At 40.0% G+C, this 17,875-nt stretch overlaps 1 protein-coding gene across 6 annotated transcripts in view; it reads right to left on the bottom strand.

Annotated features, from left to right (window-relative positions):
- EML6 (EMAP like 6) overlaps positions 1-8,498 on the bottom strand; it is a 284,967-nt gene extending 276,469 nt beyond the window's left edge. For 3 of the 6 annotated variants that reach the window (XR_009357212.1, XM_059187676.1, XM_059187677.1), the window contains exons 1-2: positions 8,298-8,494; positions 6,750-7,479 (exon numbers count right to left, since the gene is read on the bottom strand). Coding sequence is in view for 2 of the 6 variants with exons in the window: in XM_059187676.1 (XP_059043659.1) it covers positions 6,750-6,946 (197 nt within the window). In the remaining 4 variants the exon portion in view is untranslated. Of the gene's footprint in view, positions 1-6,749; positions 7,480-8,297 lie in introns of all 6 variants that reach the window. The other 3 variants (XR_009357213.1, XR_009357214.1, XM_059187678.1) reach the window with 2 other exon arrangements.
- Positions 8,499-17,875: the final 9,377 nt, after the last annotated feature.

Raw genomic sequence — 17,875 nt, 5'->3', positions numbered from 1 at the left:
ATTACTTCTAAGTTAATCTTTGTAAAGATTGTTTCAGTTTCTGGGTCTCCAAATGTTCAGTATCTTCTCAATGAGAAGGATGGACCCTCTGCTAGGGGAATTAAAGGTTATAGACATCCAAGACAAATCCAAGAGGAAAGAATAGTCCTTTCAATAGAAAGTGTTGGAACAACTAGATATCCACATGCAAAAGAATGAAGTTGGACCCCCCCCTCACCTCACACCATATATAAAAATTAACTCAGAATGGGTCATTTGCCTAAATGTCAAAGCTAAAACTTTTAGAAGAAAATGTAGGCATAAATCTTCATGACTTAAATTAGGCAATGGTTTCTTAGATTTAACACTAAAAGTATAAGGGACAAGAGAAAAAAAAGAAAAATTGGACATCATCAAAATTTAAAACTTTTGTGCTTCAAAGGATATCATTAAGAAAGTGAAAAACTTAACTCACACAATAGGAAAAAATATTTTCAAATAACAGATAAGGACTTATATTCAGAATATATAAAGAACTTCTACAACTCAACAATAAAAAAAAAAACAATTAAAAATGGGGATTTGAATAGAAATTTTCTCCAGAGAGCATATACAAATTGTCGATGAATTATGAAATGATGATCAATATTATTAATTAATAGGGAAATACAAATCATAATCACAATGAGATACCATTTCACACCCAGTAGGATGGCTATAATCAAAAAGACAGAACACAATGACTGTTGGCAAGGCTGCAGAGGAGATGGCACTCTCAGACATTGGTGGTAGGATTTTACATTGCTTTGGAAAACAATTCGGCAGACTTCAAAAAGTTAAACACAGAGTTACCATATGATTCAGCAAGTCCACTCCTAGGTATACCCTCAAGATACTAGAAAACACATGTCTACACAAAGGCTATGGACATCTCTTCCATTGCTCACAGGGACAAGCCATCTCCTTAACTTGTTCCAATCAGTGCCTGCTTGGTTCTTTCTGGAACATTTAGAACTCAGGGCTAGGTACCATCTTAGTGAAAAAAAAAAAAAAATCTGTTAATTTAAGAATTTAGTAAACGTATAGACCATATATATTATTAAAAGTCTATTTAGTTATAGCAATCTCATCTGGGTTGAAAAAAACAACACTGGTCCACTGAGCTCTGAAACATACTAGTGAGGTCCCTAAAACCTTGCTGTGGCCTGTGACCAAAAGCATTAGCATAACTTGGGAGCTGGTTAAAAATGCACATTGTGAGGCCTCAAAGCAGACTTACTGACTTAGAAGCTAGATTTTAGCATATGCTCAGGTGATGCCTAAGAACAATGATATGTGAGAAGAAATATCTGCTCTCAAACTCTTTAATTACACTTAAGACCAATCCACATATGACAGATTTGGGCTAAAACTACAAGAGAAGTCTGACTATTGAAAATGTGTAGTTTGGTGGCTTAAGGATGGATTTCTATGTGGTTTCAGGAAGAGAAAGTCCCAGAAGCAAAGCCAGCAAGCCAAAGCCAGCAAAGCCTTCCCAGCAGCTTCCTTTTTTTGGTGGCAAGAATGTCACCTATATTGCCAAAGTGTTCATATCCAAATCCTTGTGGGTAGAAGAGGCCTTAGGACAGCTCTGCTTAGAAATGCGGCCATGGAACAGTTTTTCACTTACCACAGTATAACCTACATTCTGACTGATTGTTGGTTGTGGGGCCAATATCATTCTTTGTAAGAGAGTATATTCCAGTACCATGTTTTCAAACAATGACCCATTATATAGTAACCACTTTTTCTAAATAAAAACATGGTCATACAGGGATGACTTGTGATCTCTGTCAAATAAATAAATAAAATCTTAAACACACACACACACACACACACACACACACGGTCATACATTCTGAATTAAAAACAGAGACCCACAATATGATAAGAATAAGTTTATAACAATAATTGAATGGAATATTTGTGACTGTCCAGGGAAATCTAGTACATATGGTACCAAGACCCCTGAGGCACTAATGACCTGGATGAGAAATATAATGACCTTGGTTTTTCTCTGGGTATCTACACCAGAATTCTGGGCACACCAAATTCCTCCTCACCCTGGTGCTTTCACATGTAACCTCTCCCCTGCCATGCCAGCTTTACTTACCCTAATAACAGTACCAATGTCATGAGGTTGTTAAAAGGACGGAGGAGATAAATCTGTAGCACATTAAGTGCTACACTCAAGAAATGTTGGGTCTACACTCAAGAAATGTTGGCTCTGGTTATTAAATTTATTCTCATCCTCAAAAAGCTTATATACATTTATAAATGAAAATTTATATACATTTATAAATGAAAATATTCAGAATGAAGGTACTAAATGATACATATTAAGTGAGCAGCGATGGTCACAAAAGATGCAAAACTTGGGGTGCCTGGGTGGCTCAGTGGGGTAAAGCCTCTGCTTTCAGCTCAGGTCATGATCTCAGGGTCCTGGGATCGAGCCCCGCATCCGGCTCTCTGCTCAGTGGGGAGACTGCTTCCTCCTCTCTCTCTGCCTGCCTCTCTGCCTACTTGTGATGTGTCAAATAAATAAATAAAATCTTAAAAAAAAAAAAGATGCAAAACTTTAGGAGTGCAAGGCACGCCTTCATCTAAGGATGTTATAAGGTCTTGTGGGAGTGGTGAAGCTGAAGCAGATGGGGCCATGCAGGGCGTGGAAACAAACAGGCCCCCTGCAGTCGGCACTCACTGTTTGCCAAACACTGTGGGGCACCTTGTATATAATCTCCACAAGCTACAAGGCAGATACCTTTAAGTCTCCAATTTGTAGATGAGAAGCTGTTTTACTGATGATAGCTAAGGTTCACAGAGGTTTAATAATTTCCCCAAGTTGCCCAACTGGTGGCAGATCTGGTTTTCAAATCAGATCTGACAACCCACCACTGTGCCATTTGTTGGGGAGAAGGGTTGATGGGGAGATAAATCATTCCAGTATGAGGCAGGAAAGAACAGAGTAATCTTTTTATATGGCAAGTGGGAAACGAACAATTTGCTTTAAAAAAAAAAAAAAAAAAGGAAAATAAGGAAAGAAAAGTGGGTGAGGGCAGAAGGAATGGAAAGCTAAGGAGTTTAAGCTTCAGCTGGTGGACTACAGTCTCTTTTGTTTATGGTGCAAGTGTGTGCTTTTAATGGAATACTACTAATATCACTACTAAGAGAAGTTATTGAACATCAGCTCAGGCCCAGGTCCCCATCTAAACTATTTGCATATATTACTTTCAAAAGTTAAAATTTGCAGTTTAGGTATTATTATCCCCATTTCACAAACAAGGCCCTGAGTGGCCAAACCACTCATTCAGATGACTCCAGTAAACAGCACAGTGGGGGTTCATCACTGAGTGTGTTCAAGGTCAAAGTCGATACAAATTCCTTCCCCTGAAAGAGTATTGCAGAAAAACTTTCCTCACAATAGAGAGTGAAAAAATAAGAAAAAGGAAAATGGAGACAGGGAACTAGTGAGAAACAATATACCATTGCAGAGTAAGGAGATAAACGTCTTAAATGGAGTCACTGAAAATGGAAGGAAGGCGACAGAGAGCAAAATGTGTCCATGACCTTTTCTTTCACTTATTCCATTTGTGTCATGATTGGCTAATTGAAGTAGAAACCAAGTTAGTAAATATCCCAGTCTCCATTGCCAGCCTTGCCTTTAAGCCTGATTTGAGTCCTGCTGTTAGTCTGAGAGCAAACACTGCTTCTAGTATTTACCTGTCCTGTCACCATGCTATCAGGGCAAAAATAGGCATCATCCTCTAACTTGTTATCTGTATTGAAGGGTAATCATTCAAAAGAATAAAACTAAGCCTCCACATCCAATAAATTACATTGTGCTTCACATATCAACATTTTATAAAACCTGACTTAAACACATAGTCTGTCAAATCAGGAAGACATATATGCTAAGCTCTAGTGAGCTCTGCCAAATCCTACATTATTATTAAAGTTCATTGTGATCTCAAAGATCACATGGTTTTATAAAATGGAGTATAGTATCAATATTTGTTGGGCTGCTTTCTAGTTAATATTCTGGGGAAAGCAGCACAATAAATAAAGCAGTAGGAAATATATGCACTATGAATATAGCTTTCAAGCTAAGGCAAAAGCTAACAATTACTTACATTATCTCATTTGACAGAATCCAGAGTTAGAAGCTTGAATGATCATATAATATTTCCAAAAATCCAAAACATTTTTGCACTGAAACCTTAGCTATAGACCTCCTCATTCACTAGCTAACTACAATATGTTAAAGGGAAAATCAGTATTGTAACAAGAACACGAGTTGAAATTCATAAAGATAAAAGACCATAATTTTCCTGTCTATATCCACAACTAATACATAAAGATTGCCAATAATTTACCATATTAATTTGAAATATTCAATATATTTATGGAAATAAAATAATGAAAGAAATGCCACTCAGCAGTCTCACTAAAGCTAAAAACAAAAGTGCTCGGCATCCTGCATTTATCAGAAAAAGAAATATGTGTAAGATAAGGCAAAATAACAGCATAAACAGTCTAATTTTACAGTCCTTAATTACATAATGATCTATGGTTTGTGTTTAATCTGTTGGACTTAGTTTTATTCCTATGTGCAAAGACATACATGGATATTAAAGAACTCTGCTCACCTGTACATACTCAAACCTAACCAAATATCACAAAAAATTTAGCAGTAAACTCCAGTCTCTGAAGGTAGGTATACCACTACGCCACTATTCAGTGTAAAGATAAAACTACCTTCATAATAGACCAGAAACGAAATTGTGTTTTCTTTCTTTTCATCACTTGAGGCTTCCTGCAAACCAGTTATACAAATAGCTCATTCACCTTTCCTTCCAGCCTGAGTGTTTAACTAAGCCATATATCATCACAATCCCACTAGTCCAGCTGCCTGTCATCACAGCGGTTTACTGCAACTCCACCCTTTCCCCCCTTCAGTTTCAACAGTGCATTTCTTTTTCCTATTAGAGGAAAAAAAATTAAGATTAGGAGTTTAAACCATCAAAGTAGTTCAGTGAACTGTCACAACAATATTATTTAACCCCAGGGAATTTTCTGTTTAATTGCCACTCCCTCTGTTCCCCCAAAGGACTACATCTTATTTAGATGGTGTAATGGAAAGCACTGCATTATGAAAGAGCAAAAACATAATAGGTTTAAATTTTTAAACATCTAACCTTTTCCCAAGTCACTTTTAATCATTTGCACCTGTGACTTAAATAATCAGCCTGGCAATTAGAAAAGCAAAATCTCCAGGACAGAATCAAGTGGGATGCCCCATTCACAACCCTCATTATATCAGGGAGCAAAGAAAAAAGTAATTTTCTCATATATGATAGGAAGAAAGTTTTACATGTCAGCTCCACCTAATCTTGGGAATAGCAGAGCTCCTAATATTTAAAATCTTCATTTTCTAAAAGTCAAGGTTTTAAAAAATACATATCTCACTGTATTTTTAAATATTAAGTTTTTACAGTTTGTAACAATTTTTCAACTGTAGGACTTGAAAAAAAGGGAGGGGACTGCAGAATAAGCAAAACACTAGAAGAGGGGAGCAAGACTTTTAAATCATTCTCCCAAAGGAGAAATCAAAACCATTAACATTACACCACACAACCATTTATCTCACTATGAAAGGCAAACTTAGAACACAAGCGGTAATATTCTGAAATATGATAGAAGTTGTTCTACTTCAATGGACACACCAAGTTAGGAAGGCACAAATATGGTCTCTGTCAGTTGTTGTCTATCCTCACCAAGTCATTTGCCCCATGAGTGAGGCTCCCATATGGAGATCTTTCTTAACTGCCGAAGGCTGAATGAATGGGATTCCCTGTGAACAGCATCTGGACCACATCTTGTCTGGTCACACAAGCAGCTGACCAGAGCTGAAGGAAAATGTATCTGGTCCAGAGATGACAGGACAGGGCCAAGAATCAAAATATGCACCTCTACAATTTAACAGAGAAGGCCCCTTAACATGGCTATTTATCCAGTTGTGTTTTTCTAACCAGTCTTGGCCACCCACTGCCAGATGTTGGTCATTCCAGGGGCTGACTGGTAGGATTTTGTGGTCCAGCAGCTGCCAGCCTTTTATAACCTCAGTGATGTTGGAGAAGCATTCATTTAGTGTATAAATATGTTTTTTGGCATTAGAACACTGCCAAGTGAAGTATTAGAGAAAAAACTCCCCACCCATTGCAGAAATTTTCCAGTTTCAAAGCATCTGGGATGAAGATTCCAAATTACCTGTAGCAAAATTTTCTTCTAGATTTTTTTTTATCATCTTGCTTGTTGAGGAACCTACTGAGGAGCCTGCCAAAGGTGACACCCACTGTTCAGATTATTGGTCCTACATTTACCCAGTTAGGGCAAGAAGAAGTGTTTCATGGTTCCCTGGGATCCTTCCACTTGTAGCAGGAACGAACACCCAAAAAGCAGTAGGACACTCAACTCCTTAGAGATTCACAAGCCTTCCAGTGGAATAAAGAGGAAAGAGATCACTCCCTCCCCACCTGCCTGCACTCCCCACCTTTTTTCTGCCCTAGCCTTAGAATCAGCAGCCCTTCTGTAATTCCATGGAGTTCCAGAGAGAATCCTTTACTCCAGAGGGCTCCAGATCTGACTCCAGAAAAGCGCGTTTGGTCATCCTTTCCTCACCCTTCTAGTCTCCACACCCAACCCTTCCCCACGACCCCAGGCCACCACCTTACCTGATAATGTCGTCGTTGTGTCCCAAGAAGAATTTTTGGCTGTGCTCTCGGGTGTTGTAAACCACCCCGACCCCAGCCACAAAGTAGACCACCTCCTTGCCGGCGGTGTAGTACAGGTTGTTACGGCACTGGTGACCCCGGTACCCGTACACCCACTCCAGCCGGAGCTGGCAGCTGGGAGCTGTCCGATCCGCCATGATAAGCCGACCCCACTCGCCCCCCGGCCCCCCCGCGCGCGGGTCCGCGGCCCCTGCGCGCCGGGTCTGTACTCGCCAAGACTCGGGCTGCGGAGGACCTGCAAAGGCTCAGTGTGCAGCGCCGAGCGCTGATTTCCGCGGCGACGCACAGACACAGCCCAGTGCGCCCGCCACCACCATCATCCGCCACCGCTGCCGCCGGAGACAACACGCCGGTGCGCGGCCGCCAGACCCCGCCGGGCGCCGGGGCTCCCTCTCCCCGGGCAAGGCGTCTTCGCGAGCGCCAGCACCCGCACGCGCGCTTCACTGCACCTGCGGGCTTCGGCCCCCAGGAGAGGTTCTTGGGGGGGTCACCCCGCCTTTTAGATCAGGCATCTGCATATCCAAACACCGATTACCCAGTTCGCTCACTGAAGTTTGCGGTGCGTGGGGGCTTCGCAGCAGGCAATGGGATTTATTCTGTGACAGCTTTGATTTGACAGAGAACCCGGGTAAGCTTTGCCATCACCATCGTTGGATCCGAAACTGACAGTCTATACCCAGAATGCAAGAGAGAGGAAGAAAGAAACAGATTTTTTGTATAAGTCACCAGACCAAGAAAATGATCCCCAAACTAACAAGTTTTTTGTTTGTTTGTTTTTGTCAACTGGCCTCCCTTGTTCCCCCCAGATCCATCTCCTTAATGATATTAAATATGCCCTAAATGCTTCTGGCGGTTGCTGATAATGATTTGAGAGAATACTTTCTGTTTCCCCATTAAGTCAGGGCGAATATGCAAAGGTCATTTTTTAGATGCTCCCAATTTAAAATTCATAGCTTCCTTGAACCATCTCTTGGCCGGAAAAAAAATAAAATAAAAATGAAAACATAAAGAACTTAGCATTTCTCACAAATCAGCAACTCCAACAGCAAGCATCGTAGATTTTTTTCTGAATTGGAGGAAACAAGACACTAGTGCAATTGGAGGCAGGAAATTGCTACCTACTAATGCTCCTAGCTCTTACTAATGCTACTAAAGAAATTAATTAACAAGTGGTAAAAAAAAAAAAAATCGTGTACTTCCTCTTCAGGAGGGTCTGATCTATCTACGGGGACCCCTGGGCTCAAGGGTTAGCACCAGTCCGGCGGGGGGGGGGGTGCGGGGGTACGGGGACAGAGATGCCCCCCCCATCCCATTCCGCAACGTGCGCACACACATCTCGGTCTTCGGCAGCCCCAAGTCCGAGGGATGCCAGCCCCCAGGGACAGCCAGACCCGCGCGCACTGCCTCTCTGTCGGTGTCCTGCACTCCTTCCTCCCACACCCGAGCCAGCCTCGTCCGCAGAGCAGCCCAGCTCTCTCTGCTTCTAACCTCTGCTCGGAGCGGGCACCGCCAGCACGTTCCGGATCTCGCACTGAGGAGCGAAATCCTTTGGCTGCCCTCCGTTCCCCGCCTCCCGCACCCGAAGATAGGCTTCGTCACTGGGGCGCCGCGGGAGACAGGTTCTTCCTTCAGCCGGGGCTCCGGGGGCGGGGCCACAGCGCCGCTTGCGGGAACCGCGGCGGCGGGTTACTAGGCGAGATCACGGCGCTTGGAAACCGCGACGCCCTAGAGACTAGGGCCGCCCCCTCTCTCTCTCCGCCCATGTACCCCCCTTTCCCGATGCATCCCGGGAATTGTAGTCCCTTCAATGCCGGCTGGGTCGGGAAGCGCGCGGAGCTGGACCACAAGTCCCAGAATTGGGCACGCCCAGTGGGGGCCGTGGAGAGACCGTTACCAGCGTCGGCGGCTGTTGCGGTTCTCCCGCTGTGCAGAGGAAGGCGTATCAAGGGCAACTGCTTGTCAGCGCCCTGCGTTCCCTAAGTGACTGAGGCGGCGGCCGGCGTGCGTGTGTATCTGTGAAGAGCAGTGGAGTTAGAGTAGAGACAATCTGTGTGGCCCACCTCGAGAATTTCTTCTGCACCAGTCGCTGAAGGCTACTGTAGCTAGCTGACCAAAGCCCAAGTTTGTTTTCTACTTAAATTTTCCATTTTGAAAAAAAAAAAGAAAAAAAAAATTTTCCATTTTGGTCAGATGGATTCTAATATGTTAACAAAGTGCGGTGCTGCCACCTTTAAGAAAAATGCTGGGGGATGTGGTCTCACTCTGCCCTAAGAGCCAGCGCCTTCCCATGAGCTACCTCCCAAGTTGCTTGAGGATAACCAGATTTTGGAAATGGGGAGGTGCCCACACCACAAACAACCAGCCTTGGCCTTCAAAGTCAGATGCCTGAGGCATTCCTCCTAAAACTGGCCAAACTGAATTATGAATTCTGATGTAGTCCATTTTTTTTTCCTTTTTTTATTAACATATAATGTATTATTTGCCCCAGAGGTACAGGTCTGTGAATCATCAGGCTTACACATTTTATAGCACTCACCATAGCATATACCCTCCATGATGTTCATAACACAGCCACCCTCACCCTAACCCCCAACCCCCAGCAACCCTCCGTTTGTTTCCTAAGATTGAGTCTCATGGTTTGTTTCACTCCCAATCCCATCTTGTTTCATTATTTTCCCTCCCTACCCGCTATGACCCCCCCCCAACGCTGCCTCTCTGAAATTCCTCATATCAGAGATCATATGATAGTCTTTCTTTGATTGACTTATTTCGCTTAGCATGATACACTCTAGTTCCATCGATGTCGTTTCAAATTGAAGTAGCCCGTTTTCAAATTGGGACCACCGCTGACCTGTGGGAAGAGATTTCAAAATCTCAGTGACTGAAAGACTGGGAGAGGATGATACAAATGATATTGGGAGCATGTCCTTCCCTTTCCGAGATCTCAATGTAATTGTTTATTAGTTCTTCGACTACCTCAAGCTTTAATATAGCCTTCTAAGTGGCAGAAAAATCTCCAGAAGAGTAGAAGTGCTAGGGTTTGGATGAGCAGTTGTTGCCTGCAGCAATGAAGAAGATGTGAATTGGTTTCATTGCTGTGTTTAAGGGAACAGGAATCTACAAATATATCAGGTAGTACTGTGCAGATAATGGCACTACCAAACACAAAAGCAAATTCCTGAAAAAGATTTGAGACATAACCAAAAAATATAAATGATCAGAAAGGCCATACTGAGGCACCTGGGTGGCTCAGTCATTAAGCGTCTGCCTTTGCCTCAGGTCATGATCCCAGGGTCCTGGGATCAAGCCCTGCATCGCTCTCTGCTCTGCGGGAAGCCTGCTTCTCCCTCTCCCACTCCCCCTGCTTGTGTTCTTGTGTTCCCTCTCTTCCTGTGTCTCTTTCTGTCAAATCTTTAAAAAGAGAGAGAGAGAAAAGAAAGGCCATACCATGAAACAATGCCAATCAAGTATATGGAGACAATAAATTTTATCTAGGAATTCAAAAGATGAAGAGTTTTCCAGTTATAATTCAGGAAAGACTTCATGAAGGAACAGGAAGTACAGGTAAAATTAAAGTTAAATTGAAAGGACATTCTACATGGGTCTATGGAATAAAAAGATGTCCAAAAAAAAAAAAAAAAAAAAAGATTTAGAGACACTGAATAGAATTGGTGCAAGAGAGAATTCATGTATGATGAAAAGGGGACATAGGCCTGAAAGGTTAGATTTTGGATGGAGCTGAACCTAGAAGTTTGCACTCTATCCTTAAAATAATGGAGAGTTATTGAATTTTTTTTTCCTTGACAAGGAGAATAAAACAGTAGTCTTCAGCAGAATAAGTTTCTCCAGGCCTGCCATTACCAGGTCATTATCCCCAAGCAGAGCCAAGGGAATTAGCCAAAATACATGGAGCCTGAGATACACCATTGGCTGCATGGAATAGACTGTGGAACTGGACATTTCATAGGATCTCAAGAAAGAGCAAAGGCCTGTATTGTAGCAGAGGCTATACTGAATCCCAATAGATTTCACCCTTTTGAAAGCCTTACTCTACCCTTTTCCAATATCTATATCAGGCTATAGGAAAAGGGACAAAACAATGCACAGCCACCAACCTATAGCTCTAAGATTATTTCATTTCTAGATAAAGTGAGGATGATGTCAAGATTTCATGTATCAATGTATTTCAATGTATCAGAATAATTTGGAAAGAACTGCCCCATCAAATAAGCAACAAAAGGGGACAGAGCCAAGCAAACCAAAATCCTCAAAGAAAGTTACATTATGTGAAAAAGAATAATGAAGAACCCCATCTGGAAGAAAGTTTATGTCAAAGAAGCAGATTCTCTACCAAAGAAGAATTCAGTTTCAATATGAATTCAAAATATCAAGAGCTGAAAGATGGATACCAAGAAGAAAATCCAAGCTAAAGAAATAATCCAGTGTAAATACAGTTTCAGATCTAATGAGTAGATTTGAAACAATAGGGAAAAAAAAGTCTGGAGATCAAATAACCAGTATGGAAACAATTCTGGAAATTATCACAAGAAATAGAGAGGGAAAAGACAGGATATTAAAATAGATGATGCTTAAGAAAGCAAAGCCAACCCAGCATACAGATCATTGGTATTCCTAAATTAGAGAAGCCAACAAACGAAACAGAAGAAGTACTCAGAAATAAATATATTAACCAAATCTGCAGATTAAAGGGGTACACTGTATACCAGAAAAAAAAATGACATCAAATATTGTCTCCATGGAGACATATCTTAACAAAATTATTTAAATTCAAGAATAATACTTCAGACACCTGGGTGGCTCTGTCCGTTAAGCATCTCCCTTCAGCTCAGGTCATGATCCCAGGGTCCTAGGACTGAGTCCCAAATTGGGGTCCCTGTTCAGCAGGAAGTCCCTCGCCACTCTGTCCCTCCCTTCATCTTTTCTCCTCCCTTCCCCTACTCGTGCTCTCTCTCCCTCTGTCAGATAAAATCTAAAATAATAATAATAATAATAATAAAATAAAACCTTCAAAATCATTTGCAAACTTTAAAGACACTATACCATCTCTGCCAATTGGTGATTAAAAGAAAACATTTAAACATTTATTGTGTGTTTTGGGGGGAACTGAAGTTTATCCTCAGTTGATGAAGGAAATATATTTACCTAAGAATACTAGCTAAAGAAGAAAAATGATAGATTTAGAAAATTTTCAATGATGTAATTAATGCAGACAAATGTCATAAATGTATATGAAAATGATTAGATGAAAAGCTAATGCTAAAGAATCACTCCCACAGATTATGTTTAAATGGGGAGATCTAGAGGTCATCATCTCAATCAAATTGTCAAATTTCATATCGCCAGGGTGCCTGACGATTAACCCTCTTAATCTCAGGGTTGTGGGTTTGAGCCCCACATTGGGTAGAGAAGCTAGTTAAAAATAAAATCTTTTAAAAAATTAGTATTACCAATACCAGAACAAACTATCTCTTCCACCTCCTGTTGTGAGGCAGTACGAAATGCTGCACAAAATATTTTTGGCCAAACACCTAACCCAAGTCTAATCAAGACTTAACATCTAATTCAGTTTACAGAAAACATGGGACAGGTGAACAAACAAGTTAATTAAAACCATAAGGAAACAGGTAAAGCCAGAAGATGAACAGGATACAATACAACTGGTCTAGCCTCATTTAAAAAGTAAATTTAATAAACAACAAAAAATACAAAACAAAGTGGGGAGTTATTCTTGATTAAAAGAGACTAAAGACAAACAAAAGCCAAATATAATGTGATTAGATCTTGGATCCTGTTTTTTTTGTTTTGTTTTGTTTTGTTTTTTGTTTTGTTTTAATTTGGGGGTTTTTGTTTTTTTTAAGTCTACAAAAGACAACGTAGGGAGAAGGAACAACTGGAGGTATTCAAATACGAAGTGGACACTAGAGGATATTAGGGACTTGCTGTTATTTTTTAGAAAATCTTATGTTTAGGAAACCTATCATGAAGTATTGAAGAGTAAAATGTTCTTCCTGCAACTTACCTTCAAATGATTCCAGAAGAAATGTGTTATTTATATACATACAAATACACACATGTACCTATGCATAAGAAGCAATAAGGCAAATATAGCAAATATTAGCAATTGCCAAATCTAGGTATTTTTTACGTTTTACAGCATGTTTGAAATATTATAAAAAATTGGGAAAATTTTTTTTTGATCTAGGCAGAAACAAAAATGGAGATGGGTATGGAAATTAAGCTGGCTTCAGCCTTCTGTCCTGCAACCTCCAATAAAGAAAAAATGGAACAGTATCGACATACTGATAGAGAAGGAAAAGTGTAATATCAGAATTACACCCAGCTAAATTATGTAAGTGTAAAGGCAACAGATGTTCTCAATATTAAAGAAGTTAAGGGCATTATTTAGCACTTGTGACAATTCTAATGAAGTTTAATAGCAAATGACTTAAGAACTCCAAATAAGTCATTTATAAAGGTAGAAATTTTGGGGCACTTGGTGGTTCATTTGGTTGAGTGGCCAACTCTTGATTTCAGCTCATGTCATGATTTCAGGGTCTTGGGATCAAACCCCTTGTTAGGCTCCACACCCAGTGGGGAGTCTGCTTGAGGGTTCTCTCGCTCCTCTCCCTCTGCCCCGCTCCTACTCATGTTGCTCGCTTTCTCTCTCTCTCTCTCTCTCTCTCTCTCTCAGATATTTCTGCTATCACACTCACGGGTACTTTTTGAAAAAACATTCTGATGATGATATTTGGCCACCCAAGTAGTTAACAAATAATCAGAACTGGAGAAGTCATGGTAAAAAGATGAGATATGAACTTTGAATCAATTTAATCATTCTTCAGTTTCACTTAAGTATTTTTTTTGTTAACTCAGGCAAAATTAGTTGATACCTTTTTATTTTTAAAAAGCTGATCTAAGGGCGCCTGGGTGGCTCAGTGGGTTAAGCCGCTGCCTTCAGCTCAGGTCATGATCTCAGGGTCCTGGGATCGAGTCCCACATCGTGCTCTCTGCTCAGCAGGGAGCCTGCTTCCGCCTCTCTCTCTCTCTGCTTGCCTCTCTGCCTACTTGTGATCTCTCTCTGTCAAATAAATAAATAAATAAATAATTTTTTTTAAAAAGCTGATCTAATATGATCCTATTCCCATAAAATTATTTCTATCCATTTAACCACCTGGCCCTGAATCTAACTGTATCTGTTTAGATATAATTCCCCAAAACCTAACTGGCTATTTCTGGAAAAGTGAGATTTAGGATAATTTATTTCTTTCTTCTTTGTAACTTTTTGATGCTTCAAAAATGTTTGAAATGAGCATGTACCATTTTTTAGCCAAATCATTGCCCTTAAAATATGTGTTGATAATAATTTTATTTTTATTGGAATAATATTTGGAGTCATTAGGACATACCATTTGGTTGATCCACCCACACCCACTTAAGTGACAAGACTGAGGGCCTGTCAGATCATTGAACAGAGTTAAGACATTTGAGTGTAGCTATTTAACCACAATTTTCTCTATAAAAGCTCACCATTTTGTTTAGAGCTAGACTTTGCAGGCTTGACCTCATTAGCAATGAACTACTAAAAACTGACAATGATATTTTACCAGCTGTCAACTAATGGAGTTAAAGTCCACATTTTTAACTAAGTAAAAGATTTAAAAATAGAACATTAAAAGATGCTCAACATCATGAGCCACCACAAAACTGCAAATCAAAACCACAAGGAGGTACCACTTTATACCCCAGGAATGACTATAATCAAAAAGAAAATTGCAAGCTTCAGAGAGGATGTGAAGAAATTGGAACCCTCATACATTGCTAGTAAGGATGTAAAATGGTGCAGCTGCGTTAGAAAACAGTCTAGCAGTTCCTCAAAAAATTTAAACATGGAGTTGCCATGTGACCTAGCAATTCCACTTTTAGATATATACCAAGAGACATAACATCCATCCACACAAAAACTTGTACATGAATGTTCGTAGCAGCATTACTCAAAATAGCCAAAAAGTGGAAATAATCCAATTTTTCATCAATTGATAAATGAATAAATAAAACATGTTTAACCATATAATGGAAAATTATTCCTCAATGAAAAGGAATGAAGTACTGATACAAGCTACAACTTGGAACCTTAAAAATATTCTAGACCAGGGATACCTGGGTGGCTCAGTCAGTCAAGCAGTCAGTTAAGCATCTTGATTTCAGCTCAAGTCATGATCTCAGATCATGGGATCAAGCCCTACACCAGGCTCTGTGCTCAGCAAGAAGTCTGTTTGCAATTCTCTCTCTCTCCCTCTTCTTCTCACCCTCCGCCTCCCCCTGACATACATACACTCTCTCACTCTCTAAAATAAGCAAAGAAATCTTAAAAAAAAATACTCTAGATGAAAGAAGCCAATCACAAAAGACCACATAATGTATGTACCATTTACAGCTGGAATGTTCAGAAGAGTAGATTTATATAAACAGAAAGTAGATTAGTGGCTTTCCAATATCTATGCTGCTGAAATGAGCACAGATTAGTGGCTTTCTAGAGCAGAGAATGGGTAGATGAGGGAAATGTGTGGCTACTACTGAGCATGAGCTTTTTAGGTGGATGATAAAAATATACTAAAATTATATTGTGGTGATGATTGCACAACTCTGAATATATTAAAAAACTGTTGAATTGTACACTTTAAATGGATCATTTTATAGTATGTAAATTTCAATAGGGCTAATAAAAATAAAATCAGTGTTTAACTTACTTTATTTGGTTGTTGCAGGTTGATTTCCTATACATTATACATAATTATTTCCATGCAATTCCTTAAATGTCATTCATTTTTAGAGAAGAAATTATGATTCATAGAGGAAAAGATTGATTTTTAAATTAAAGTTCATACTTTCAATCTATCATCCAGAACCTACCCTATGTTTAATGTTTTTATAGGAATATTAAACATTTTGGGTAAACTATATGTCATATTAGAAGGTACAAAATTGGGCGCCTGGGTGGCTCAGTGGGTTAAGCCGCTGCCTTCGACTCAGGTCATGATCTCAGGGTCCTGGGATTGAGTCCTGCATCGGGCTCTCTGCTCAGGAGGGAGCCTGCTTCCCTGTCTCTCTCTCTGCCTGCCTCTCTGTCTACTTGTGATCTGTCTGTCAAATAAACAAATAAAATCTTAAAAAAAAAAAAAAAAAGAAGGTACAAAATTCTGGGGCTAAAGGAAATGGGCAATTATCAGTCATTCGTGGAGAAAATAACTTTCCAAGTTTTTTTTCCCCACCTCTTTTCAAACGTTTTTTTTTTTTTTTAAGATTTACTTATTTATTTGACAGAAATCACAAGGAGGCAGAGAGGCAGGTAGAGAGAGAGGAGGAAGCAGGCTCCCCGCTGAGCAGAGAGCCCGATGTGGGGCTCGATCCCAGGACTCTGGGATCATGACCCGAGCCGAAGTCAGAGGCTTTAACCCACTGAGCCACCCAGGCGTCCCTTTTCAAATGTTTTTAACAAAGGATAAAGAGGAAGGCTCTGTTGAACTCTAATAGATAGACACTATAGTCTAAGATCAAATCAATAAAAAGTTTCCATGATTTTCCACTGAAGGTAGAGTTTCTTTATATTCTCTATTCAATAAAGATAACATGAAAGAACTAGATCAGACAAGTAAGAAAAGGCCTCTTTAATCCATATTTGAATAGGACCTATTCTAAAAAGCATTCCCAGATATCCAGAGTCTATCTTTCGAATGTAATTACCTATATTCTATATAAAGTCTAATTTACAGTCTAATTGAATTGCAGACCAACCTGCAATGTACAGACATCTACAACTTCAGCACACATTTGATTTTGTTAGTCTAAGCATGGGCCCTGGTATAATTTTTTTGTGCTCCTGGTAATAATTCAGCTATAGTGTTCCTTTCTAATAAAGTCCCATGGAAACTCCTGCATGAGATTTCTAATCTCAAAGAGAAAATATGAAAAATTAGTCATATAACTAATAACATATGTTATACTTGCAGTACATTTTTTAAAGATTTTATTCATTTGAGAGAAAATGAGACCATGAGTAGTAAGGAGAGGCAGAGGAAGAGGGAGAAGCAGGCTCCCTGCTGAGAAGGGAGCCCCATAAGGGACTCAATTCCAGGCCCTGAGATCATAACCTGGGCCAAGGCAGACACTTAACCAACTGAGCTGGCCAAGCACCCCTTTCTAGTACATTTTAAATGTTTTAGGTCAGTTATAATAGGGGGTCACATCTGGCTGTTAGATGTGGATCACTGAATCTGACATCATTACATATTCTAAGTGGACCCTATAGGCGGATTAATATGTCTTCTCTAAAATTTTTGGAGCGTTTCCTAGTAAGAACAATGAGAGGATCCTTAAGATGTCAATTTGTGTTTCAAAATTTTAAAGATGTGTGGCAATCTCAATGGTGGGTAGGCTCCCATAATGATAATTTAATACTTATTATCACTAACTAGTAGTAGCAGCAGCAGTTTTGTGCTACCTTCAGGTACACTTCCTGGAACACTGTCCAAGCTTACTGAAGGGGAAACTGTAATCATGTCTACCTAAGAATCATAGGATTCTACAGCTGGAAAATATCTTAGAGATACCTTAATTTTACGAGTAAAGGAGGCTCAGGTGATGGTCAAAAATGAAGATCCCTAACAACTTTTTTGAGTGCTTGTATAATCATACAGATAACTCCACAGTATCGCTGTGGGGAGAAATTAATGTTAACACAGAAAGTATAAGGGAATAGTGTGATAGGGAAATCCTTCCAGTTCAGAAGATAAGGTTTGCCCAAACTGTAATTCCTAATTGCATTTAGTACTCTTTTGGCCTTGGGAAGTGGACCTAATCTCTCTAAGTCTCTGTTTCCTCATTGGTAAAAGGAACATAGTAGTACCTAATTCATGGAATTATTGTAAGGATTGAATGAGTTAAATACATCTAAGGAGCATGAAGCCCTGTATGGACTCTCTTTTTCCTTATGGAGCAAAGATTTTGCAGGGCTATGAAGACATGCCCACCTAGAACCCACCACCTCC

The sequence above is a fragment of the Mustela lutreola genome, chromosome 9 (genome assembly GCF_030435805.1).
Source record: "Mustela lutreola isolate mMusLut2 chromosome 9, mMusLut2.pri, whole genome shotgun sequence".
Classification (NCBI taxonomy): domain Eukaryota; kingdom Metazoa; phylum Chordata; class Mammalia; order Carnivora; family Mustelidae; genus Mustela; species Mustela lutreola.
This window is presented reverse-complemented; position numbering and strand designations above follow the sequence as displayed.